The 27901-nt window shown below is 41.6% G+C and overlaps 1 protein-coding gene across 1 annotated transcript in view; it reads right to left on the bottom strand.

The window, feature by feature from the left end:
* Positions 1–21100, bottom strand: part of T265_14246 (hypothetical protein) — a gene marked incomplete at both ends in the record, with an annotated part of 47420 nt that extends 26320 nt beyond the window's left edge. Inside the window, 11 exons of the mRNA XM_009172763.1 lie at positions 2180–2336; positions 6110–6268; positions 8556–8790; positions 10457–10615; positions 16046–16149; positions 16187–16268; positions 17485–17635; positions 17902–17984; positions 20450–20740; positions 20785–20851; positions 20894–21100. Of these exons, the coding sequence (XP_009171027.1) occupies positions 2180–2336; positions 6110–6268; positions 8556–8790; positions 10457–10615; positions 16046–16149; positions 16187–16268; positions 17485–17635; positions 17902–17984; positions 20450–20740; positions 20785–20851; positions 20894–21099 (1694 nt within the window). The remainder of the gene's footprint in view (positions 1–2179; positions 2337–6109; positions 6269–8555; positions 8791–10456; positions 10616–16045; positions 16150–16186; positions 16269–17484; positions 17636–17901; positions 17985–20449; positions 20741–20784; positions 20852–20893) is intronic.
* Positions 21101–27901: the final 6801 nt, after the last annotated feature.

The following is a 27901-nucleotide window of genomic DNA, read 5'->3' as shown; positions in this document are numbered from 1 at the left end:
CTACCGTGGAATATATCACTCACGCGGAACCATCTGTGGGAAATTTCGACAAGTGAATATTTCCTTTCACAGCCAGTTACTGCATTTGGATCGGTGTAGTGGACTATTGGATCTACACATTCGTGAGTCCCCATTTGACTACTCATTCTTTTCCTATTGTGACTTTGTGATTTTGTATTGGTTACTTTGCATGTTAATTTATCCGAACACGCTGATAATGTCCTAGTCCGCTACATTCTTAACTAGTGAGCGGATAACCATAATAAACAGCTCTCTAGAGGGTTTTCGCCGCAAATTGGCACCATCGGACTAAGGGTTAAGGATCTTGAAATAAGAGGATATAAATCCGTCTCAATTCCACAGTTGATCACAGGATCATCTGTTACAAATTTTGGACTTCTCTCACTTTCTTTGTGAATAAAGCATAGTCACCGGTAATTTGCCGCTGAAATTTCTACTTTGACCTGATCCACCTTGATTCTCTCTGTAGAGAGCTGGACTTTAAACAGGAAAGACTGTGATAATTATTTTGTACGCTACTGATATCATTACTAGATAAGCACGCTTTATTATTTGCAACTCATTTGCCTGAAGCAAGTATAAGGTTTAGAAAACCACTTAAGCATCGCAGTTTACTCAGCTGGTCGTAAAATAGCTGACACGGCAGCCTTCATAATCACTCTGGTATCATAGGAGATACCCGGGCTTTCGAATTATAGGATGAGGGAGGATTCCGTAGGGTGCACTCGACTCGCCTTGCCTGAAAAGTTTCTTCCCACCATGATCCTGTATGTATACAGTCCCGAATCCAAACATAGTCATAGATTCAACAACTGCTTCAGAGTATCCACCCAAACTCTGTGACACGTTTTTTACGAAACCTGTATGTATACAGTCCCGAATCCAAACATAGTCATAGATTCAACAACTGCTTCAGAGTATCCACCCAAACTCTGTGACACGTTTTTTTACGAAACATATTTATTATTGTTGCCATACACACATTAGTCTGTTACTAGGTGGACTTCATCTAAATGCTTATCTGGTGCACCTTGATGCAAGCGAACCCCTATTATCGAGCCATTAGCAATCAGCCCAAAGGAAGTTTTGTGACGAAAACAAAAATTGAGGCATACCAAGTACATACAGAGATTTATAACGTCATTTGCTTCGCCACGTCAGTTCACAATTATCCAGTGTAGCCTATCAATACATTCTCGTCAGTCCTGCTACAGGTGGGTATATATCCGTCGGATGGAAGACGCGCCAGATGCGAAATCCGGGACTTTCTAACCGAATCAACCTTCATTACGGAGACAAAGAAGCGGCATAACTTCGATTGCTCTACTGAAGGAATTTTTGTTAACCGTAAGCTCCGATTCATCGGATATCATCTGGGAGATCAAACGGGTGAAACTCTAGGGATGGTGACGAATGACGACCATGGAGTCAAGCTCTCTGTCACTTCATAATTTACCCCAGATTTTTCATAGTTCTGCTAAAGTTGAGTGTTTTTTCCTCAAAGGCAGTTTTAAGACCTAAAGATGGGCCACTGTGCGCAGACAAGATCCATCTCTGGGATAAGAGTGTATTACATGCACAGTAGCAGTTGCACTGTCGCCTGGTCACAGATGTCCGTCTACTTACATGAAAAATGCTTCGAGTGGTTTGGAGATGCCTGTAAGAATAGAATAGAATATGAAGCGGACACATCTAACAACCTGTTCAAAAATAGGTGGCAATGTGCACGGCTTTGCGTCAAAAAGGATGAATCAAAGTTGTTATGCATGTGAAATTCTGTATCCGCTGTCCTCGTGGTTGCTATACGGGTGTTGAGTTTGTTGGGACTACCCAGTTGTTTCATTACGCACAGTTTTTGTAAATCACAGAATATCATAGAATTATTGCCGTTTATTTACTTATTCTCTTCGGAATTATTGTGTTAGGCTCTGAGGGAATTAGAAGAACTGCTATTGTTGCACCAACTGTGTTCCCGCAGTTCTTATCAATAACAATTAAATGAGTTTGGATTGTGGTCCAAAAACACGGTAAGTTGAAGTTCGTTTTTCATATCAAATTGTAGGATAAACACATTAAATAGCTGTTGTATTCATTTGAGAAGATAATCATACTGTGCCCACAGTGATGTACACCGCGCTTGCTAGAATACCACACGTACTTGGTTGTACCTGCTTCACCATAGGGTAGTCCCTGTGCCGTTGGCGGAATTAGGAGCAGATCAAAACTGCGCGCCTTGTCCAGTTCTTCAGCAATCTCGTTCACTTCTCCAACCATTGGAATCAACTCCAACAACTGTTTCTGAATGATCATATCATCTGTTGGGAAGGTAGTGAGAAGTATTATTACATAAAACGGTCACACAAGGCTTCCAAATTTATCCAGACGAAGTGATGTAACGACCACCAAGGATATCCCACAGTGATATACACTCATTTGCAGACAAATTTGGTTTTGCGAGGGAACCAACTGGAATCCAGCTGAATCTCTCGTTTATGACGTATCTAAGCAACTGAATGTGCTGCACCAAGACACTCTATGTTTCAGTCGAACAATTCTCGGTAACCTTGTGACTAGTGTACCACGTAGATATCGTAGTCTTTTAGAATTGGTTTGTTTTATGGAAAAACAATCCGTCTAACTCAAAAATCCACCGTAGAGGTAAACGATCGAATTTATTTGACTAAAAATTTGGCTATGAGGTAACAAATTAAAGAACTTGATCCTTGAAATAAGAATCTAGTGCATGCTGTAGCAGTCTACCTCTTAATGGTCATCCACCTGCGTGGCCGAAATTCTTTGGTAAATGAAAGCGAGCTTTTTCGCTACGTACCCTATTTTAAGGGTTTGTACAAATAAGGATAGGAACCACTTTAGTCCTATTGTGTTTTTAATTCAACCAGCTCCCTGTGAGCTGAGTGTGACAATAATTTAACCATGATAGTGCTGCGGAAACACGCATACCAAGCGTGATTTGGGGGAAATATTAAAGAACGCATTTTCCTACTAACAAATATTTCAAACCATCTTTATAAGTCAAATGTGGAATTTCGTGCATGGGTCCTTTATTGACTTGAACTGACTCAAGTAAATTGTTATACATCTCTAAGGTGGGCTTCAAGGATTTTTCTTCAGTCGAATATGACGTCTTGAACTTTGTAAGGTAACAGAAGTTCTCTGTGATGCACGTTGAAGGCAAATGCAAATAGCGTTAGAAAATAAAGCCGATATGTCTGGTCTATTGAAGAGAAAATAAGATGGTAGATTTCCCATCCTGCCAAATTGTGAAGCATGTTGGTGCACAGTTCATCCATGTTACAGGCAACATTACACAGGCAGTTGTTACTAGTACTTAACTGTTATGCAGAATGTAATTCACAGACATTGTATGGGGTGATGTGAAAAGTGCTTATGGAAAAATTGGGAGAAGCAGCAGCTCAGATTCATTTATTTGCCTTGCTTTATGAAATAAGTAAGACCGTGAGACAAATGACACCAGGTGACAGTCTATGTTCGTTGCCACGATGTTACCATCGGCTTCTATGCTTACCATGACAGAGGTCACAAACCTATTCAGAGAACCTCAATTACTTTAGAATAAAGAACGGATAGTTCGATTATTAGGTAGGTCTTTTGATGTTTCTTGTGTCAACTAAGCACCGTTAACGGAATATACCCAGAATCCCCAGTTCAGGGGTGTTAGCGAGTCAAATGGATACACGTCAGTTTACGCGACACTGTATTTTCTACACCACTCAAAATCTGACAAAACTTGAGGTTTACAGTAACAACAATCAGCCAAAAAGGCGAGCTTATATCCTACTTATCAGTACAATTATCTTACTGTTTTTAGCTAATGACTGATTCAGTTCAGTAAACCTGAACTGTGTATTAACCATCCCTCTGTGGTAAACATTGCGCTTCTTCTGTCGAAAAGAAGCTTTCATTTCTGTGTACACAAACATGCAAAATTGTCTTATAAATACACAGCTCCCAGCAGGCGCACTTCAGGCATCGTACAGCTTCGGGATTTTCAACAACGGCAGTTTTGAATGAATGGATCTAGTGTACCCTACAATAAACTCCTACAATAAATTCCTGGAGAATATTTGAAAATACACTCGTAGCCGACGGTCGATAAACGGTGCCTCGAGGGTTCAACTCCGAGGTTCAAACTGCAAACGTCTTTTACCGCATAATGCCACATTAGCAAGTGCATTGTAAAATTTAACCCAGGTGACACAGTCATATAGATATAACACTGTACGTGACCAGCAAGAGTAAGTGCTCACTCAGATAAAACCATCCAACTTTTTCGCATTATCCCTTTATCCCCTTAGAACATGACACAAGAACATGACCCCAAAACAGTATCATTTGAAACAACGCCAAGTGGATCACGTCTGAGTGCCTGAAGGTAAGCTTGAATACTCCTAAAAACGAAGAATAAGCCTCCTTGTTCAAATGATCCCACATAATGCAAGCTTAAAACTCACACGGTAGCGGAACAGAATGTCAACAGAATCTCATGGCAAACGATGATATTCCATCAAACAGAGAAATCCACGGCAACAAATCGGGGTGTTAGCGAGTCAATTGGATACATAGGGCGTTGTGAAACTTGTGGAGATCGCAAACGGCAATTACGATACGATATTACCGTGTAGATTGGCTGTAAATGGGATACTTCTAAACAGTTGCTGTTTGCTAACTGTGAGACATCTGGTTTCAGTGGACTCACTCCTGTCAATGTTTGTGGGAAAAAGTGACTGGTATTGTATGCCATTATATGGATTGGGAAAGTGACAGACAAAATATCAGTATAGAGCACAAGTTAATGAATTTTCCAATGAACACTTAGACACCGTCGCTTAGACAATGACATTTTGGACTCAGGTGGGTAGGATCTCACGCCATTTCGGTGCGCATGTGTTTTTCATCAAGAATTTAACTAATTCCTTGAGACTAACAATGGATGCATACCATGGTGGACGTACTGACACCAAAAAATTGGAGAATTTCAACATGAGGCGTGGTTTTGCCTCATTGGAGATAAGCTGGGAAAATAATAACCGGGAATTTCGTGAAAGAGAAAGAATGCAGCTGTAGTCTGAAAAAATGTCAGTGACGAGTTCTACCTTTTTCCGGTGAAAAGTAGTACAAAGTGAAACAATCAGCCTTATGAGTAGGTATATGTAATGAAAGCCGGAATGTGGATATCTGTGTATACGGCAGTGAATTTTGCAATGAAAATTGATCAGACCGGTTGAAAATGACCAATCCGCGAGGTGTGGAAGCTGGTGTCCGAAGCTGTGGACAATTGAACTGAAGGAAAAGTGTATGATGATAAAGCGCTTCCGTCCACCATTTAAATCCTGAAAACAATCAAGGATACTGCGGTTTCAGTATAAACTGATCTTCGTGGTGCTAGAAAGAAAACCTCGTAGCGCATTCCATGGTTGCTCTCGCAGCAATCTGATAGGACCGATCAAATAACGTAGCCTAGATTGGCCGACGCGGTCTGCAAAACATTTCAGAGGGTTTCACTTCATTTTGTAGTCAGAGATGTCAATAATTTATAAATATGGGGGGAAGTTAAGTGAAGTGGCGAAGCCCTTTTTGCTACTGGAATCCCATCTGAGATGAAACTTCAACTTTAAGAAGTTCGAGAACACCTTTGATGGTGTTTCATCATCCGGTGAATCCAGTGATTGATGGAGCAACTCAAACACAGCAAAACGGGTTTCTCCTGGAAATCTTGAAACAAACGCAGGCAGGACACCATAGTGGGAGACTAAATAACGAACAGGTAAAAAGGTTTACTATGATATCATCTTTTGGGTATATCTAATAAGCGATGACAGCTGATCAAAATAGATCAGAGAAACACCCTTCCTCAACACGATCTATAACTATTGTAGAAGTGTGCACTTTCTGCTCTCGGAAAGGCATGTTTAGATAGGAATGGCGAATGGATATCAGTCATTTCGTTAATCCACCTGTCCATCGCACCTGAGGAGCAGTGCACTTTAATGGTATCCAGCAGCGTATAGTACAGCCAATATATTCATATCCACAATTCCCATCTCACCTTTACTTTTCGGCTTTCCGTCAAAGCCGTCGATACCAGACGCTCTGGCCAACTCTCTCTGTGCGAATTCCCAGTCTATAACTTCATCTGATAGATCAGCATTGTGTTGTCCGTTCGAACTGTCCAACGGGTTATGAAAGACGTACAGCTGGTAGGATCCTAAAAACCAAAAGCAAAGGAAATGAAAGCAGCAATATCCACGAAAACGTACGATTGGCCCGGTAGGTTTACAACTGGATGTATCATTTGATTTCGCTTGCTTTAATTTTGGAACTTTCTTTACCAAACACTTTAATGAAGCCGGTTACATACTATTTCTTTAGGGAGAGTATATGATAATGTCATTTTGTTTGAATCGGTATAGATCTGTAGACCGTTTGCTGGAAATACACCCTTTCAGTCGTGCGTAGGGCCATTTTTTGTTTTTATCTTGATCTGCTGAAATTTTAGATGTGAATTCTGTATGGGTCCGCAAAATATTTTCTTATATCCAAATATTGGCCGCAGTGGGTGTGGGGGAGCTGAAACTCAATAGAAAATCCGAATACTTTGTTAATCCATAACTCACGGTCGGTTTTGGCCTAACGTGACGGCTCCAAATCTCAGATAAATCAGTCATCCAACACTTTCCGTGGGAGTACGAAAACACGTTTTGAATTTTCGCTTAGGGGAAAATGAATCTGGAAATCTGATAATATGCTTTGTCGACTTGCTGCACACCGTGTGTCGTGCTGTTTAGGCTACCCAAACGAAGCACCAGAAATCGGTTGCGTTGGCTACTACCGAGTTTCTCAGATGACGCAAAAAAAAAACTAAACCCATTCACTTCCGGAGTGCCTTTCCGGATAGGCCGAAGAAGAAGTGAGTCTTTCTGAAAAAATAATTGTCCTGTGTCTCAAAAGAGTGAAAAGTACTTCATCTACGGAGAAAGTTTACAAGGGAGAGGAAGAAATGCATAACCAATTTAAGAAAATTCAAAGCTGCAATGGGCTTTCTATAAGGAGGGGTCTCAAAGTTCTCCGTATATTTGTATGCTTGATCGTAAAGATGAGTGAAAACGGAAATCAGCATTGGATTTTGTCAGTTTCTGTTCATTGTTGCGGATCACACAGAGGTAGAACGAGCTGAATTTAATCAAAAAGAGGAAATTCATTAAGTGATTAAGTTCGGAGTTTGGTGTGCAACAATGTACTAATAGCCACATGATCTAGAATATCTCAAAAGGCAAAGGAAAATGGAGAGGTGTAAAATAGTGCTTGAAGGCTAAGTAAATTAGGCAAAAAGCTTGAGTTATGTGTATGGTCACATAAAAACCTGACCGAACAAAGGGATGAGAACAAGGGGTGGAAAATTCGATAAAAGCAACCATAATACTTGTGTTATCCCCTCCGCGGGCTAGACCGACGCAGTGAAACGACAGTCAATAATTTCTCACTTCGATCCCAACGCCTGAATGAGTTTCATTTATCCGCCGTAAAGAATGATTCCTTTTTCATACTTCTTGTGCATTTAGCTACACCCATGACTGCCGGAGTAAAGGATAGCAATCGCGAAATTTGTAGACAGTAGCTTACTGTAGATGAGTCTTACGAAGTAGGTACTTCACTTCAGCACGCCAGGGATTCCTACTCTGGATTCAATCTCCTTCAGCACGCCAGGGATTCCTACTCTGGAATTCAATCTCTGCGTTCATAAAGCTCTCACATGTGAGCACACGCAAATACTGCTTTAAAATAACGGTGCACTATTGGAGCCCAGTGATAAGTGCGTTCCGTCATCAAGCTTGTAGTGGCCGCTTCGATGTGTCAGTTTGCGCGTGCGCGTGTGCGTGTCCGTTCCACATTCCACCGCCAATCTGGCGTGCCTGACTGGATGAGTGTCCGTTGGTTTGCACGCGTGCGTGTCTAACTTGCAGTTCATCAGAGAACTGCTTGTGGGATGACTGACCATGAGACTCAGTTGTTCGCTGACCTGTTTGGCCGCGTGTATATAGTGCACCCATGGCTTTACCTACGTGTTTTCCGCCTTATCTTGAACTCACAATAGTGCTGATCGTCATTAATTACTCAGGGTGACTTCCGCAGTCAAACTAAATAACAGCAACACCGATCGGTATCCTACAGGTCGCAGAACAGGCAATTATTAGTTTTGTTTATTGGATGGGATGGGGTGAGCCATTGCTGATTGTACATATTTCTAAATGCAATAGTTAGACATCCGAGATGAGCAAAATGTGGATTTGTAAGGTTGAGTTGATGGTGTATCCTTGCTACTGTCCAGATACCAGGCATCAGTGGTAGGCAAGAGCGAAACAACCTGTGCCAGGGTATTCTGACAGAAATCCAGTTTAGAGAATAAGACTTGTGAATAAAAGCTCCTGTTGTCGGTCCTTTACAGTGTATTTTAAACAATTGGAAGCAATTGGGAAGCATGTAATTTAGCTTACCAAAAAGTACACGGTCCTTGTTCTTTAGGATTGTTGACTCTTTGAGCGGAATACCATTGACTTTCGTAAGCTTACTTGCCCCTGGAGCAACACGAATTTCAATTTCCGCCCCAGACTTCCCATGTCGAATCAGAAAAGCATGTTGGTCTGCAAGTCCCAGCCCTTGGATAGTGATCCAGTGCACCTTTTGCTTCTTGACTTCCTGTTCGGCAGGTGGCTTACGTCCAAATCCGGTCTGGAAGAGGAAATAATTAGACTTGATCTTAACGGTTATCGTGAACTGAATTATACTCAGACTGACTCTGGAAAGCTCCTCTCAAGAAAACTGGAGTCTCTGTGAACTTTGATAGCGGCATTGACACATGAAACTACGCTGGTGAAAACGTGTGCAAAATCAGTAATGACAGATTCACCTTGGACCGAGCCGCGTGTACAACCAACCGACCACCCTTTACCTAGTGTTCGTCTGAGGGAAGCAAACCGGAGAACCAACAACGGGAGGGTTGGCTATTTAGCCTTCAGCTCGTTCACTTCCTAGCCCATATCTGTCTAAACAAGTGGGTATAACTAAACACTCGTAATTCACAGTGACCTCTCGCTGGCATTATTAGTGAGACGCACACAAGGCACACATTCATGTTTAGTTGACGTCAGGATTTATTTAGCTCGGTCACTACAAAATCAGTTATAGCACTGCAATCGTAGCACCATTTTGGAGTTAAGGTTCCAAGGTCTCTAGTGTGGAACTGGCTCGCATGCATGTCAAGACATGAAATCTAGGAACAACACATTGAAAACTGAAGTGATGCATGAAAGAATTAGTGCCTGATGCGAGTAAAGTACACACCAGACTGATGTTATCTGTCGCCACGTGTGATCACACTGTTATGAAAGAGTAGTTGTGCGGACCGAAGAGAAGAATACCCAAAATTACTGGTCCCAAACATCCTTGCCTCCGGGTTAGTCCATGATGGTTTTCTGGTTAATTAGAAGGCAACGGCAGCTCAGTAATATGGGGCTTTTTGGGACCATAATTTTTGCCTCATGTTTTGCCGAATGTATATATAATGGGCACTGATAGAGGTAGTTATTCCTGCCAACAAGGAGATGGTTGGGATTCACCGGAAACAGAAGATAATTCCAATTATATGCCACTTTGGAAGGTGAAGCAAAATAGTAACCTGGAAAATAGACCTAAATTGCAGACTGGCTTCCGAAACCCTTGTCACAAGTTTAGAATCATAACACAAGTCAAGATATACCAGAACATATATTGGTCACAGAATCGTCATCAAGATCAGGGCATGTCAGACTATGGTCATGCTAAGTCTAGGAAAGCATGCGGGGAGTCCAAGTCATAAATGAGCATTCATGTTATCTCAGTGCTACGACACCACCATAGAGATAGCCAAATAAAGACCGATTTAAAAGAAAAAAAGACTAAAGAAGCGGCCAATCCGTTACCATTTGCCTGCACAAGAACCAAAGCGGAGGTACGGACGAACATATTTGACGCTTTATTCTATAGGGAATCATTGCAATTTCAACGGTTCTGATCTATCAGAAGACCGAATCGGCCATCTTAGGCACGCTTGAAATAAGCTAGGCACACTGGAGTATACCGGACAGTCTAGCAATTGGGTCAACCAGTCAGCAAATTATCTCTATATTTATCATTGAGAGATCCCATGCACCCGATTTACGTGAGTACGCATCAGTCTGAAGAAACTTACAGTTCAAAGAAATGACTGACTGGTCGACATAGCGTACCAGTTCTGTGAATTTGTGTTCAAAATCATGAAAGACTGACTGAAAGTAAGATGACACTTTTTCAGTTCCCAGTGCCCAGTCAGCACGACTAAATTTGAAAGATACTTATTTTTGCAAGTAAATTAACTTACCGTTTTGTGAACCAGTAGATGTTTAATTATCCCAGAAAGCTGAGGATCCTCGTTAAGATTTTCCAAATAAGGCTTGTTTTTAACTGTGCCTCCAGATTTGTCTTCTTGAGCCGTAGAACGGATAGCCATTTCAGCAGCTTCTTTCCTGGCAGCTTCCAGCTGTAAGGGGATGAGAGAATTACAATACAGAAGTGGGTCGAAATTTGCTGATCAACTGGAAGGCCAACTGGACGTCTAATATCATGTCATGTTTCATTGATCAAGATGTGTTGTCAGTTTTCAGAGCCTAGCGCTTTAGTGCAGTTGGTGAGGTTTGTTGCCTTAAAAGGTTTTTGCTTATGTGTAACCATTAGGATAGCCAGAAAACTCAAATTTTGGTCAAAAAATGTTCCAATTGTTGGAAATCAAATTATGTGTAACCATTCGGATAACCAGACAAACTCAAATTTTTGCCAAAAATGTTTCAATTGTTGGAAGTCAAATTTTAAAAATCCTTTACCCGTCAGAATACCTAGTAGAAGAAAATATAAGGGCATTGGGTGTTATCTGGGATTCATGATCGAAAGCACAATAATAAAATTTAAAATAGCCATGGGGGACATATCTCGAACCGCAATGACAGGTACTACGTAGAAGCCAAAAAATGCTTCGAGTCGGGTAAACTTTTTGAAATCATGGATTTCTATGTGAAACCCGCTTCAAATCTACTATCGCTCTGCAGTTGAAAAGGCTACCGCTTAGTACTCGTTTGGTGTCTTCATTTGTTATGAGGTAAATTGCAATGAAAAATCCGGAGCGAGTCGGAGGTTCGACGACATCAGGACTCCGGATTTCAACTGAACTGATACGTACACAAACTTGCGGCCATGTCACTTGACATTAAGATGTTCGATGCACTGTGTATATGCCCATAAATTTGTATGCCTCACTACAAACCCAATCAGCTGACATAGGGTACACTTCGAAACCTTTTACGGTTCAACCAAGCCAGTGAGTCTCCACTTCAGTGACGCATTCGAACAACTAGCAACCGAAGTGGGGAATGATTACTAATGGTACTTGCATATTCCGGCGCATAGTAATGGATTATCACACAGCATACAAAAGCGCTTGGGAAATTGTGCGATAGACAGGACGTCATTTTGTTCTACTCAGACATTAATCATTAACGCCTCAGATTACATGACACTGGAACAAGTGGAAACTCGCCCCTTAAAGTAAATGAGTGACTATTTTGGCGTAATGAGCTTTAACTCTGGGAAGCATGTAACAAAACATATTCAAACGTTGCGTATTTGATCCCTGAATTCAGCGTACATTTGTAGAAGTATTGTTCACAGGAATGGCATCGGTGACAAAAGGAATTCGGGAAGGTGTTCCTGAGGGCTTGGGAGATTCATGAAGTACAACGGCCAGGTTCTTTCTTTTGTTATTGTTTCAAGCCTATGAGGTTTCCCACATTCGAGTAAGACAATTTTGTACAGCCATGCTTCATGAAAAATTCCTTCCAAAACCCAACAAAAAGCGGCCACACGTGAATGTGTCCAGAACACTTATGAATAAGATCGAAGGAAGAAATTTCACCTTAAGTGCCACGTGATAACGGAATGTGTGCCATAGAAGTGTCTGAAGAACTTCTAGCGGATTCATTGTGTAGTAGAAACCCTCAGGAATGAAAATGTGACTCTGGCTGGTTTGCAGCTTCACTTCTTCAGCTGTCAAGTGACAGTTCTTTCCAGGTTCATTCAGGATAAGAAGCTATTCACGGTTCACCCTTTTCAATTTTGCCAGTAAGAGATCAGGCGCAAATTTACTAGAAATCCCATACCTTTGTTTCATCATGGGCTGTCAATCCACAAAAGTACTGGGCGTTCTGCCCGACACAAGATAACTTCCGATTACTTTCGTCACTGTTATACAATAGACATATTACTCTGTATTCGGAATGAAGCTTACCCAAAAAGTACTGCGGTGTTCTCGATCTTTAAAAATCCGAATGAGATAATATTTCACAGGCCGACTAATATACCAATAGAGCAGAGAACCAGGTGACCATACGATCAAAAGTGGGAGAAAACGTCGTTCACTAACGCTGAAAGGTGCGGTCAAAGCTATCTACATTGCTTGAAATACCATCGGTTCCGGCTGACGGAGGGAAAATTCACAGTATATGGGGTGAAAAAAGGGTTTTTTGTGGCCTAAAACCCCATTCCCACCATCTAGAAGATGAACGTGCCTAAGGACATTCGGGGAAATTCTGTTCATGGTAAAGTCCACTTCACAACCTTAGTGTGGCTTTGAGAAATTGGTGACAAGTAGACTCATGAAATTTGACACAACACACTATTTTAAGGTTGGTGAACGCCATTTGACAGACCACTACCAGCTGATCAGACGGGCTAAGTCACCAAGCTTCCATCAACGCTTGGTTCTGGATTTTGACAAATTTCACTCAACTGATAAAATACATTCATTTGCAAATTAAGAGACTCGACTCTCTCGTTCACGTTATTCTTCTACTGGATGTGCTGCATAAGGAGTGCATTATCTTTCTCAAGTCAGACAAAACCGATAGTGGGATGCCGTAGAGTTTTCATGACATTGCACTACGATATCGCGGATGTCTTGCAAGGTGAAACATTCAGTAGCAGCAGCAACTGCGCAGCACACAGCTGACTAGTACCATGAACAAGGGATTCAAATGGCACACACCTGATCTGCAAATGAGTATATTTGGCCAATTGTGCAACGTTTTTGGTGCTCATGTTTCCGCGGTGACAAATTCCCTCAGGTCCCTAATTCTCACCGATCGCATCACGTTTCCAGTTCATTGACAGCTTATAAAGAAAATACCTGAACAATAGTTGCCGAATTCAGTGGAGCTGTACTTAGACCAATTGGACAAGCATCATTCATTTTGTACCGAAGCTTCAGTTTGGTACGGCAAAACACTGGTGGGTTTGAACCAGAATCGGGTTTCTGACCAACTTGGATTCCTCAGTTGTTCAAATTTTCTGCCCTTTTATTGTCTGAACTGCAGTGGTCCGAAAGACCCGAATGATTACATCTAACTCATTAGCACACGCAGTACCATTCTCAAATGGATGAAGGTAATCATATTCGACAGAAAACTTCCAGAAAACTCTCCAAAAAACCCATTGCCTCAGCTAACCCGATCAACAGGCGACTTAGTTTGTAGTTCATATCTTCGATCAACCGATAATTTTCTGTACCACACTATGTTTATTGTGCCCCATGAGTGAGTGTCATAACGCCAAGCTTAAATGAGCCACATGGACCATGCTTGATGCGCTTCAAAAAATTGACTCTGACCGTTTTTCCTTCATCACAAAGGTAAGATCATTACTTCACGCTGAATATATTTGATTTAAACATATTAATTCGAATCTAACTAGAATAAGTTACGCAATAAGCCTTTTTGCCAGACACCACACAGTCAAATTAGCACTAGCCACTCACTTTGCACCACTATCAGTTACTGCTATTTAGGGAGAGTTAAAAGCTTGTGAGCGTTTCCTTCACTGATAAACTTGTAAAACAATTTTACTGAACCAAAAAAGTGGTGAACTCAAAGAATTCGACTGAAATATTGAACAACCAAACATATATGAAGTGCCCTATTTTAGTGGATCACGGCGGTATGTCAAATTGTTTTGTCACCTTTCCTGTGGGAAACATCTGCTGTCCAGGTCACTAGACCGAAACTCAACGCGCTTAATTCAAGCGCGACATATTTGGGCCCTTTTCGTAAGCACAGCAGAAAAATGCCATCAGTGGCACGCTGAATGCTAAACAGGAAACCAACGTCCTATCGGTTGTTTCCTGATTAGTCCATAGAACCGAACCCCCTTCAGTTGGAACGATTTGTCATTCCCATCTATTCCGGACTGTATGAAATCCTTGCTCAGTCGAGCAGTGCACCCCTTCGCTTCACATAAATGACAAGACAGCCACACCAAAAAATTTCGTGAGTATTACCCATATTTATCAGAAAAAACTAGGATATCACAATCTACTCTGTGCGTCGTGATATGGAGGCTGCTACACGAGCTGGTTGGCGCACAAATAAGAGAGCACTAACAATGTGTTGAGTAACTGATAATTGTGCTACGTTTATTGACTACTGGCCTGGCGACTGCTGAGTTGTTCTTCAAGCCTGCGCGCGTTTTGTCGCCAATCGGTGACGAGACCGTTGGCGCACAAAACAAGCAGGAGAAAGTATTAATGTGCAGTTACTTGTGCGAATGATCATCCCTGCAAAGAGACTGCCATGAAGAATCGCCTGAACTTCAACACATTGTTGAAATACATCTGAAGAAATCAACTAAATGAAAAGTAATCTAATCTTCGCGTCTCAAATGAAGCAATGTTTTAAATTAATAAAAGGCCATAACCGCTAAATCAAAAGGAAACCAAGTGCACAGGATTAAGACCTGAAACCCTACGCAAACGCTCATTACAGTGGTTCGGTTTATCGTAAAAATATTTAAATCCACCTGTCAAAAACAGATAGGTTCTCGGATCACTCATAACCACAGAACAGAGCAGTTAGTTAAACAAAAGTGAAGACACAGGAATCTTTATTTTTATGCCGTCCGGTACGAACATTCATTGCGCATGTGGTGCTTCGCAGCGCGGTCTCCATGGCAGCTTAGTGATATGTCATTCGTTTGGTACACCATAACACAACCTAATCCGATTGTAGGACACGGTTAAAGCTTTCAGACTGCTATTGTCCAGGAAGACAATTGTATTGGGCTACACAATATATGAGAAGCAAGAGGTATACAGGCCTATGTGGATGTCTAACTAGGTAAGATTCCAACTAACAAGTCTGAATCGAACAAGATGGGGCGTCACAAAAGAGGTGGCCTACTAGATTAAGCTACACCTGTTGATAAGTACGAAACGACGTAGGTCTGCGCTATCCGGAATAACATTGTGAAGAAGCGATATTCTCTGGTGAGTTGGAACGGGGATGCAGTTGAATCAGACTGTCAAAACTATCAGTAAAAGGAAAATGTAATCACAAATCATCACTGTATATTTCACATTTTTTTCTTATACAGGCTCAAACGAACTCCGAGGTAGTTTGAGTGGGATCAACATGAATGGAACTTGGATTCCAATAGTCACCAGAAATGACCGGCAACCTTCAGCAAACAATGTAACACATAATCAAAGCCGACTAGTATTTTGTGGTGTACGATTTGAGCATCACTTGTCTAAGCAGGAGTCGATGAAGAACTGACCTAAATGAATGGCATTTGTATTCATTTGAAACTAACCAGCCGTTCAACCTGGTCATAGTCATACTGACTGAGGCAGTTTGGGCTGACGGAAATCAGAGAAATTGAAGCAGTCTTAGGAAAGTCAGACAACGATATACAAGGAGCGAAATAGCACGGTTTTTCCCATTGACAGAACCGAAAACCGGTTTCAGAAATATCAACGGGGAAAATGGAACGATTGAGTATAGTGAACTACAGGGTTCTAGGTCATCGAGGTTGAGGTGGTTTCACACACTAGTTAATTATGGTGACAATGATGGTTCCATTGCTGCCTTACCTTCGTAGTGAATGCCTGTTGATTCTGGGACTCGATTTCGGCCATATTGGCTTTCATTTGAGCCATTAGTTCCTCACGCATTTCCACTCGAAGTTTCTCCATTTCTTCCGTCAAATATGTCAACAAAAGTCAGCTGCTTACCTTGTGGGGAAATGTTCCTTCCGTCCACATTAGGTGGGAGCTCCGAAGACTGTAGTGACAACTTAAGACGTTCGTTTTCTTCCTGTTTTTAGGTACACAGTGGAAGCAATGAAGAAGGGTGGTGCATCGAATTGAGTAAAATTTATCAAAACCTCTATCAAGACAGTTTGAGGTGATAAAAGTTTACAAAAGTCTGAAGTAACTAGACAATGGTGTTTTGATCACAACGGATACAGTAAGAAAAAGATTCTCTAGGGTGAGGTAGTAACACAATATCTCAGTGTGGCTATTCTGTAAGAATAAAATGGTCAATGCGTGCTGGTCCGGAATCGGACAAAAACGCCACCAGCTGATTATTTTGCAGTGCCCAAAAAACTGTGTAGCCCGGTGAAGCTTAAAATTGTTTCAGATTTTAAAACCTTTTGACGTAGTGATGTGTTTTACATCGCTGAACAAACCTCTTGTTTGAAATCCATTTATTAGTTGTCTCATTTTAAAATGAATTTATCCCCCGGAAAGACGTAGTGAGCCAACCAAGTAAAAGTGCTCCATTCGGAAAACTGACCTCCCGTGAAGAAAAACTAATGAACATCTAATGAACATCACGCTGTAGTTAGGGTATAATAGGCCATCCGTAACAAAGATAGCTTATCTTGGAGAGAAGATTCAAATGCTCCTCTTCTCAAGCATTTGTAACAAAGTAGCATATGAATTTAAAGAAGCGGATGCTTGAGCCAAAAAAGGTAGAGGATTTTAAGACCTCGCGCGCGTGTGAATGGGCTCAAAAAGATGGGATTTCCAAGTACAGCCAGCAGGGTTGCTCGTGACAGTTTTCTTCACCTCATACGCGGTGTTAACGTTGTGCAATCATAAGAAAATCATATGAATCAATCAAACTTGACACCAGAGCCCGTTAGGAAATTATGGCTGCTTAGCTGCAGCCCGAACCAGTGAAGAAGATGACACTTTGGTCCGTGCTGAGGAGGAAACATCAAAATATGCACCGAAAAAGGACCTCTGGTCCGACTAGAAAGCTTGTAAAGAGTAATACAACCTTTGATGGACCAAGCAAGAGCAATCCTAGTGTATTGGCAATGAAACTACAGAGGATTTTTGAGTCGAATGATCCCCAATGCCCACGAATTTGTTGCACTACTGGTCAAAAATGCACCAGCTAGCCACCAAGCGTGTCCACGCACTTAACACAATACGAACCACTACATATTCACAAAAGCACTTCACTCATAACACCAACACTCAACAAAAGCTAAAAAAGAAATAAGCAGAAAGACACCAACCTTCAGTTCACGAATGAGTTTTTCCATTGGGTCTTCATTGACAATGGCCTTATTTTTTATTCGCTTCGCTCGATCAGCATAGCGCAAGGTTGATAGAGACTCTTGATAGTTTATATCAGCTGGTGAGATGGCCGCAATCATTATTGTTTTGCTGCGTTTGAGAAGAAAAAGGCGAAAAAGAATTAGCGTTTAATATGGGATAGCACTCACTAGAAGCTCACTACGTCAGACACAACTTCAAATGTTAGCAGGGCAAGGTTTTGACAACGTCCTTTCAGCAGTCTACATTCTATTGATCTATCGACTTGCTGCACACGACGAAACCTCAAAGTGGCCTTACAACCTAGGTGAATAGATCATTTCTGACCAACATGAAGCTGGTGGCTAATTTTACAGATCAAGTAGGTCTATATTTACCTGTTTCCTCCAAGGGCATTCTGCAAAAGCTTCGTCAGCACTGAATCACGATAAGGCACAACTTTTTTTCCATCGGCGAGTGCCTAAAATGGGGAAAAATTACTAGCCAATGTGGTAAAATCCTTAAATGCCACTCTGAATAGTGGCTGAAGCTTACCACAACGGAGATTTTACTGGTACAACACGAAACTGTAAGGTTTTTTGAGTTGTATTTTTAATAGGTCTAGGACTGTGCAACAGCTAAATCCAGAATGTTCAGAACACTTGAAAAAGCTAATAATTGACACAGGACTTACTGCAAGAAAACGTTGACCCGTAAAATATAACTGGTTAGGTAAAAAGTAATTTTTCCAGTGTTCTGTACTGTCATATTAGGTGCACAAATTACCAAAGAAAACGAATTTTCCTGTCCAGAAACTACCAGCTCATGTCTTTTTGATAGGTTGGATAAAATCACACATAAAGTAACCAGTTGGTAACATAGATGAGGTCTAACAAAATTGGGAAAATATTTTCTCTATTTCGAAAAATATGAAAGCCCTCTATTCAAATGCACTTTCTCCATTTTCTATGGGATCCACCGACAAACGCTTATACAAACGGCGCGAAACAAATGAAACTGTGCACAAAAATATTGCTCACAATAGAAAACAACAACAATGAGTGATGTGGACAACATCCTTACGGAAATGACATTCCCAAGGGCCGAAAGAGAGCGGTTGATGTTGGCACCCTCTTTCAACCGATCACCCGTAGCTCCAGTTTGTCCAGCCTTCTCGGAACCTAGTCAATAGTACGTTTGGAATACTTACATTTGCTGACCATTTGGCTATTCGAATATTCAGGAGAGTGACCAAAGAAGCAGGCAACTTAAAGCAGCTCGGGCGGACCTCCATGAATCGTCCCTATACTGCAGCGATGCTTACTAAATCTTAGGAATTCTTCCATCATAATACCTCTTTTAAAAGTATAGCCCCTTCAAACTTTACACATTTTTGTCGGGTTTTTCAAGAATGCTAGAATCGTGAGGTTCTCACACGAGAGGACTCCTTCAAAGCACGGGTGTTTTCTCAAATGCATTGATTAACTAATAAGACGGATATTTATCACTAGAATAGAGGTGATGATGAGCTGTCAAATTCAAAAGCATCAAAGTATGTTTTTTGCACAGTAAACTTCAAATTCTCAGTGAATAAAATTACTGCCATCAATGTCCCGATTACTGAATTCAAAGCTCATCATCGTCGCATTCATCGTCATTATCAGAGGCTCTAGCATCACCTTCAACAATATCGTAATCCAATCCACTAGGAGCGCTTTGTTGTTAGCACTGACGTCGTACTAATGTACGCTTAGTTCAGAATACCAATATTGTGAGGGGAATCACGTAGGTGCAAGCGTTCACCGTACTATCAGAAAGTGTGCGTGCACATCTGTACCTCTACACAACCATCTGCTGAAAGATGAATCGCCGTGTAAACTTAAACTGTACGTGACTTAGGGAGCATAGAGGCTTGCCGGCAACAGTAAGTCTTGTTAGACCACCGCCTATATTAACCTTGGTTCCCGAAAATACGATTTCTGTCCACTCCTCGAAAAATGCTTCATTTAAACGCAGCCAGCATGGCAGAGCTGTGACGTTTTTCTCCACTGTCACTGTCAGAATTTGAGAACATACGCATAGATGATTGAAAAGCTCACCTGCAAGATCAACCAGGTTAATGACTGAGCGCTTCCTTGATCCGTTCGAATGCACTTCACCATACAGTTGATCGAATGTCAGTGTCACCAAGGTATGTGCCCGACTACTTGTCTCGTTCATGTTTGTGGCTGCAATTGTTCTTTTGGCGGTACCTGGGTTCACAAAAAAGGTATTATGCCTCACATTTGTTTGCAGATAAGTTGTTAGTCGGTGCATCAAAATGTACAGTTGTATTGCTCAAGTTTTCGAAACAGTGGTTGTCAAACCAAATGCCCCATCGACTAGCCAGGCACAGATAAATCAGCTCTATCACTTCTTGTGCAAGGTGGAATTGCATCGTAGTCACCACAGCTACGATAGGTGGTTTTATTTACGGTAACAATTAAAGGCACTTGAAGCTTGCAAATCCATCATTTTATCATCCTCTGAGCCCAAGCAAAAGCGATTCGGGAAAAGCCACCATAATGTCAGCGCAAGCGAACGAGTTATCTTGAAAGCATCTTCCTTAGGTGACTCACTGATTGTGCATGTCACCTGTCCACCTCTTCCGTAATCCAAATATTCAGCTGTTCTCACCTCAGTTGACAACCATGGGCCATCATTTGGTTGGTTTTTCTTTTCTCAAAGATCGTATTCTCCTGGGTCCACACAAGGATACAGTGTCTGCACTCGTTGTATGTACTTCAGAAAAGTTACCACAAAAGTGTCTGCGCCTATGACTTGTCACCAAAGTGGAAAAAGCAAACCAGTGTGTAGATAGAGCCTACCAATGAGAGTTCCTCTAGGCTCATTGTTCCGAATTCATATCTCAGGTACAATATGGTTAAAGTCAAAACATGAAGTTACCTTGTTTAGATGCAAATCATAAACGAGGAATTCAGCTGAATTATACGTGAGTCCCTCATTAAAGCCAAATTGGCATGCAGATAAGCGCATGAATCTAAAATAGTTACCTTGTTTCATACGTTGTTCTACTTCTTTGTAGGAACCGACCGGAATTTGTGTCAACCCTTGCACATAGAAGCCCATTGAAGGCGATTGCCTCAGTTGAAGAGATTTCTGAGAACTGGATGTGTTGAGTAGATCTCGTATCTGTTCATTGTAGATTTCTAGCATTGAAAAGCTGACTTGGAATGTCTAGGCATATGATAAGGGGTCAATAGGCAGTGTAGCAAACAAACCAGTTTCTGGTCCGTATTTTGTTGCACTCGGTTGAATAACTCCTCACAAACAATGGGAACAATGCCACTGTAAAATTATGTTGTAAGTGAGGCTGTGATGCTAACCAACCGATTAGGTCCATAGCCCATTATGGAATAGGACTTGCCCGAGCCAGTCTGACCGTAGGCAAACAGGGAGCAAGCATATCCACTAAAAGCGTTGTCTAGAATGCCTCTTCCAAGATCATCGTAAACTTCCTTCTGACTTGCGTAACGGGAATTAGGTCCATCCGGTACCAAGAGCCCATCACTTTCCTCACGATATCCATCATGTGACCTGAACAGGAAAAAAGAAAAACTAACATGTACCATAGTTTGTACAGTTTGGGAAAAAAGTTTGATGCCTCTTGACGAGGGTAAATTTTGAGGCAAAGGCAAGTTAACCACTGTCCGTCTAATTGATTCCATGGATGCCTTGCAAGAACTTCCGCAATATCTGACATCTCTGGTCAGACTAGCTTTGACAATATTACTGCCGTAGCCCCAGCGACAAAAGTTGCGCAAACTAGGTCACATGTATGCTGGCTTTACTAAATTCGAGCTGATGATATGCAGGGGTAGTCAATCTATTGCAGCTGGCGACCAAGAGCTATTAATAGGGTTGCTCTATACACATTTCAGGGGGGAGAAATCAAAAGGCGAAACTGTGAGAACGCATAATAAGACCTCCTACTGAAAAAAATTAACCCCCCTGGTCGTTAGGGCTTGTTGCATTACTCCCAATTCAGAGATTTTGAGCTATCTCTTAACCTATGTAAAATCAACATAGGTTTGGAGATCAGGGGGAAATTCAATTTTTTTCTCTGGCACTAAACAATCCTGCTGAGTGTAAATCCGTTCTATCGGCATCTCATGATTTGACAGTCTTCTGCTTTATCATGTTCTGTATTATCAAGTGCTAAGGTATTTACAAAAGCTTAGAAGATCCATAATTGACCCCATCATATGTTCATGGAATGGGTTTCGACTTCATTTTTCACAAGTATCTAGGAAGCTTTATTAGATAAACTGTAACAGTGCCATCATCATGTAAGCGCCACATAAACCCATGATTGATATTGATAAGATCACAACAGTTCAAGTGGATACTAACTTCGAAGTTGAAGGTTTGCTGCAAAACAACTACGAGAAACAAAAAAGCTGGGAGAACTTCCACCGTTCATGGCAGATTAATTTGAGTAAATTACAGAAGCAATCAGAAGCTTGGAACACATCAACAATCACTTATGGGTAGACAAAAAATAAGTGAATACAAATAGGGTTGATTCCAATCAAGGAACATTAAACCCCTAAACGTCGTAAAGGAACTAAAAAAAGAAGATTATACAACACAAACAATGTTCCCAATTGAGGAGATCTGATGATGTGCAATCAAAAGTGATCTCACCAGTATAGCCACAAGTGATGTATAAAAAGCCACAAATCTAGAGAAATTGAGGTTGTTGCCAAGAATTCAAGATTACTGAGTATGAACGGATATTCGCAAAATCCACTTTAGGTGCGCAAATTCCCGCTCGGTTTCAGTTGGCATAATTTTCGAGATATTGTGGTGAATTTTCATGACGGAGCCCTTCCCCACACTGTTCTTCATTATCAGCTGTAAGAATCGCGCACTTGTTGTACAGTAGTTGTAGCTACCACGGTTTCGTTCCCCGATGAATTAGGGCCACGGAGTAGGCAGCTGCGCACTAGAGATGGAGGGTGATAGATTGGTGTGTAAATACAGGGCTATCAGTGAACTTCTGTGTGGAGGGAGTGGGAGGGAAGCTAGTCATTGGGGGTAACAACTTGAATGCACCAACGCCATCGACGGCGCGACTGGGTCATATCTGACAATGTCTCTATCCATTTATGTGGCCCGTCTCGGAGTGCACACCCATGGAGACCGCAATTACTAGAGCAGCTAAGTCTCCTGGTAATATTCTTTATAATTCGCTGCCAAGTCATTGTTTGACCTCTCTCCGCTTGTTTCCACCCTTTGCATGGTTGTGCGAAAAGTACACTTAGAGGAAGTTGGTCGACTGGTATACGGAGCACGTAGCCAAGTCAGCGCAACCAATGCAGTGTGATCAGTTCACACGTCATGGGTGAAATATTTCTTCCGAAAACCATTTGACGTATCTCAGCATTGCTCAGCTACTGTTCCCACCAAACTCCAGGAATCCTCCGAAGACATCGATGATCGAACGTTGAAAGTCTCCTGACGTCCCTGGCACACAGCGGTAAGGCTTATGTTGCAATTAGCTATATGGATCCAACCGCAACATTTTAAACTCGATCCTTGTTGGACAAGCTGATATCACAACTATGCCATAGATGACGCAGGTTCACAGAAGCTGCTCTGGCCTTTCCAATCTGGATGTAAACATGTCCTTTCGCGGGATCACCAGCATTGGTACAACTGCCCGGGTAAATAAACTTGTGTACTACATCAATAGGCTCATTCAGCTCTACCCAGTCATTCAGTAGCAATTTGCACCTGCGAAGTTCATGCCAAACCGTGGGGTAGAATTGTCTAGATTATTTAATATTGTTTTCATTATCACAGCATTGGACCCAAGAAGAGCTATGTGTTTTACATACTCGATATCTGTGAGTGGGCACCCCGGATGAACTTCAACTCCACAGACTTAAGAGGCTGGTAGTGAGTCTTCCATGATCGTATCAATGACGAAGTTCAAGATGAAAGGTGAAGGAGGACATCCTTGTCTGATGTATTGAACTCAAGCGAGTGCTTCCCGTGGTCCTTCATACGGCCGTCGGGGTTATGGTAAAGCGTCTTAAGAAGGATCAGGAATTTATGAAGGACACCTTTGCTTTACATACACTCCCATAGTGCCTAACGGTACACAGAGTCAAGGGAAGCTCTCAAGTCAAGGAACACAACCATTGTTGTTTGCCATAAACAGTGTGGTTGTTCCCGAATCTGTCGGAGGGTGAAGATGTGATCGATACAGCCTCTTACAGAAGGGGACCCAGCTTGGTTTTCTCGGATCTGCCTAACTCTCTGCTCAATTAAACTTCAAAGGATATGACCACAGAGGTTCTTCGATGCTACAGCTAACAAGCTGATGCCATTGCTCCTCACGCAGCACCCACGTACCGTGATTGAAGATGGGAATAGCTGTCGACATGCCACATTCTGCAGGTACACTTTCATTGCTCCAAATAGCACCGATAAGCTTCGTTAGATGGGTCACCAGGGATCCGCCTTAGTTGAAGACGGCTAGATACAGAACTTCTGGTACAGGTGCCTTTATACATCTCAGTACCGATATTCCGTATTTTGTTTTTTACTGTGAGGGGCTATTAATGTGTACATTCCATTTGCACTTATGCATTTTTTCCACAGGATGGGTTGCAGGAGGCCAGCTAAACTGTTCTTCGAAGTGTTCGACCCATCTTTCCAGTGGACGCTTTTTGCGAGTGAATTAACCAGCCGTCTTTTTTCACTTATCGTTTCACTGACCACTGCTTTTTTACAGCCAGTCGATGGTATGAGTTGATATCGGGCACGGCGGTTTCCCGTAACAAAAGCCTTCTCCATCTCTTGAACTTTCGATGTCCAACGTAAGTGGTCTTCAGGTATTCTAGAATAACAGGCTATTACGAGGTTGCTAGCGTTTGAAACGAGAAAGCAAAAAACAACAGTGTGGAAGAAAAACTCAGCGACATTTCACTCTTCGGTGGTAGCACTGTAGCAATTGCTACATTTCATCCAGGTTTTGAGCAATTTAGGACTTGCCTTTCCAACTTAACTTGCTCAAGATTTCCCACTAGCCTTTTAAGTTTTTTGGTGCACTTTATTGCAGATTGCCAACATAGGGAGGGAAAATGCTTCCAGAAGAAAGGTGCACATATATGTGCTGCAATGAAACGCCTGGTTTCCTCAACAGTGCAATGGAGTATTTGCTCATATTTGTACAGTTGAACTAATCCTATAGGTTTGCGGTTGCAGCTCTTGTGATACATCTTTTGTGAGACACTAGCTAGGCAAGATACAATGGAAGATGACGCTACACCGTAAGATTTTCCACCACGTAGTAGTGAGGATGGCAGAATATAGACCCATTTTTGTGCTTGAAAAAAAACTTAGTGCACAAACAGACTAAGTGACTGAGCAAAACTTAGATGCCATCCTACAATGAGGCTTCAATGGAAGATGAATTAAATCGTAGAATCAGCAATATGGATTGACAAAAGAAAGAACTGAGAAGCATGCATATTGCCTAGATTCGATAAAACCAACACTTACCAATATGAATGATCAAAAGTGAACTGCTTCGAATCCGAACGATCTGGAGTAAATAAAAAATTCAAACGAACATAAGCAAAAACGTTGCTAGTTGCAGTAACGGTTTTCACTGGGCAGCACCGTTATCTCGCACATAGACTAACAGTTAACAATTACCTGCTTAAAGATTAACCATCCCTTATTTCCATTTTATTGGCATTTCTCCTAAAATTCCGTGTGAAAACAATCAGCTTCTTTTGCATACAGCTCATGCAAGTGAAAAATTGTGAATGAAAATGCAGTATGCACTACTCATAAGAATGCTGAAAACTCCTCGACAGCCCACCTTGTGAGTAGTGTATTACAAAAATGTATATGTATCGCGATATCTCGAATATTGTAGCGACTGAAACATGAGGCATATTCAGCTGCCTGGAAACATCAAAACCGAGAGATTCAGTTGGGTTCCAAGTGAGTCTCTAAAAAAAACCAATGATTGCATTTTGTAAAAATGCAGTATCTACAATAACGCGATGAATGTGAAGTTCGACATAATAAAAATGCATTTTTCAAGGCCAATTCACTAACTTTCTGTATTGACATGGTCCGCGGCGAACTACACAAAGAATATACCGTAAGCTTTTCCTCCCACAAAAGCCCGCAGTCCACAGTTTAAAAGGAACAAAAGTACCATTTGCCTAATAAAAAATCCAGCACATCTTGTGCTAATATCTTATGTCCATTTTGTTTCCGCCTTAGCTATTTCTTGTGCTTCTGTCTTCTGTAACTGGTTCCAAGCTACCTGTCGTCCCTATCTTGATCCAGGCTCCCATTTTATTTAAGATAGCTGTATTGGTGATTAAGTAGTTTACTAATCAGCTCCAAAATCGTCGATTCCAAAAGTTTCGGATGTTAGAATGCTTGTGACCGCTATACAATTTGGTCACTGCGAGATCCTGAATAACCTTCCGTTTAACGATAACTGTTGCACAAAATTTCACGAGCGCTATCGAAACAATGAATAATATTCAGATGCGTTAGAACTTCTTGTGGTTCACACCCATCAAAATGGGGATACTGCAGTTGTCTGGCGATAAAATTCCCAGTTTACTTGCTGATGTTCACTACTCTCTGATCTTCTTCTCCAAAAATATTTTGATGTATGTTAGTTTTTCTCATTTTTACGTGCAGACTTAAAGATGACACCTGTGCTGCTTCCTCTCATTTTTAAACGACGCACAATACTGTCAGACATAACAAACAAGTCGCTTTATGCTCAAGATTAATCTTTCCACGGGATATGATTTTTTACGTTGTTGAAGACTTTGCTGATTGCTTAAATATCCCATCATAGAACATTTTTCAGTTGGTTAAAATCAACTTCTGTGTGATAGCCATTACAAAGTGTAAGTCAGCTCATTCAGAAAGACGGGTGTGATGAACTTATCGATACAAAACTGGCAACCTAAAAGGGGTCCAAAAGAACATTGTTTGCTACTGTTTTTTGGTTGTGGGTAGAAGGTAACTGAGTTATGGCTACTAAAAAACCATTCATGGAGTTCCGTTAGGCTAGATTGTTCTCCACTTCATTGTAGCATGCTGAATTCAGCCTAACCACGTCAACGCTCCGGTTGTCATCCACCACCAATCGGATGGCAACTGGTCAGAAGCACGTCAACGTTTTCGGTTGCTTCACTATTGCACAACCGTGGCTGTGCCGGTTTCATATGACTGTTGCATGAAAGTGTTCAAACAAATCGATTGCATTGGCTTCGAGAACAAACAAAACTGCTTGATTCTTGTACCCATCTTCATTTTGGCAAAGAGTGAATGTTCCATTTTCACTGATTAAATTCCGTTTTTGGTTGAAATCAATCCATAATATGTTGTTTGAGGGTTTAAAGAATCATGCGACAATTGTGCATAGAACCATAATATGCATACTGTCAATCTTGAGCGTAATATTTTTCTGTGAAGCAGAACTTCGCTGTTCAATTATTCGTTAAGAAACGTGACGGTGGATAGGATAACGAATCATTCCAACAGAGTTTAGACTCCCTGATGCCGGATACCCGCGCCATTTTCACCCAGATTTCAGAAATCCTCCGGCTACATCATCCTACGCCTAGATTTACGCAGAGTGGCTACGGATTACTTTGTGACTTGAAGCCTCTTTCATGGACGTTCATAGTTTCTTCGGAAGTCATTGTAAAGTTCTCATTCCTTAATATAAATTTCCATTGAAAAGATGCCTGGCGAATAACGATGACGTGACAAGGTTCAGTTATACCCAAACAAATAATTCGGGTTGATGGTGCGTAAATACTATCTAATTATGTCCGTTGACAAGATATTAACTATACAATCTAACGATTTATGAAAATCATCACGGTCGGCTTGCACGATCATTCTCACTTGACGTCCGATAATCCACCGCATCTATTTATGTTCGAGACTGGCTGGGATATTTCTCTGGGACTTACGCAATGCCGCCGTTTGGCCTCATACACAGTGATTGGTTGCGCCTGGTGGTGCTGCGCTGCAGGCAGAATTCCAAACACTATGTAAAGAAGTAGCAGTCTCGTCGCAGTATGAGTACATTTCTGATGATGGAGGGTTTGTAAGAGACTCCAGAAGACGACACTGGTAAGTTTGTCTGACACCCGGATCTGCCAGTCTCTCAGTTGCCAAGCGATTTGTCCGCACCTTACGCGGCCCTGGAAAACGCAGAGAGAAGCGAACCCTGAAGCACGTGGTCGGAATCCGCAAGCGTGTTCCAAAACGAGCAGCGGTTACTTATTGATCCACGCCATCGATTACTGATGACAATGTGATGGGTTTGAG

The sequence above is a fragment of the Opisthorchis viverrini genome (assembly GCF_000715545.1).
Source record: "Opisthorchis viverrini unplaced genomic scaffold opera_v5_163, whole genome shotgun sequence".
Taxonomy (NCBI): Eukaryota; Metazoa; Platyhelminthes; class Trematoda; order Opisthorchiida; family Opisthorchiidae; genus Opisthorchis; species Opisthorchis viverrini.
Note: the sequence above shows the minus strand (reverse complement) of the source record. Positions and strands in the feature narration are given on the sequence as shown.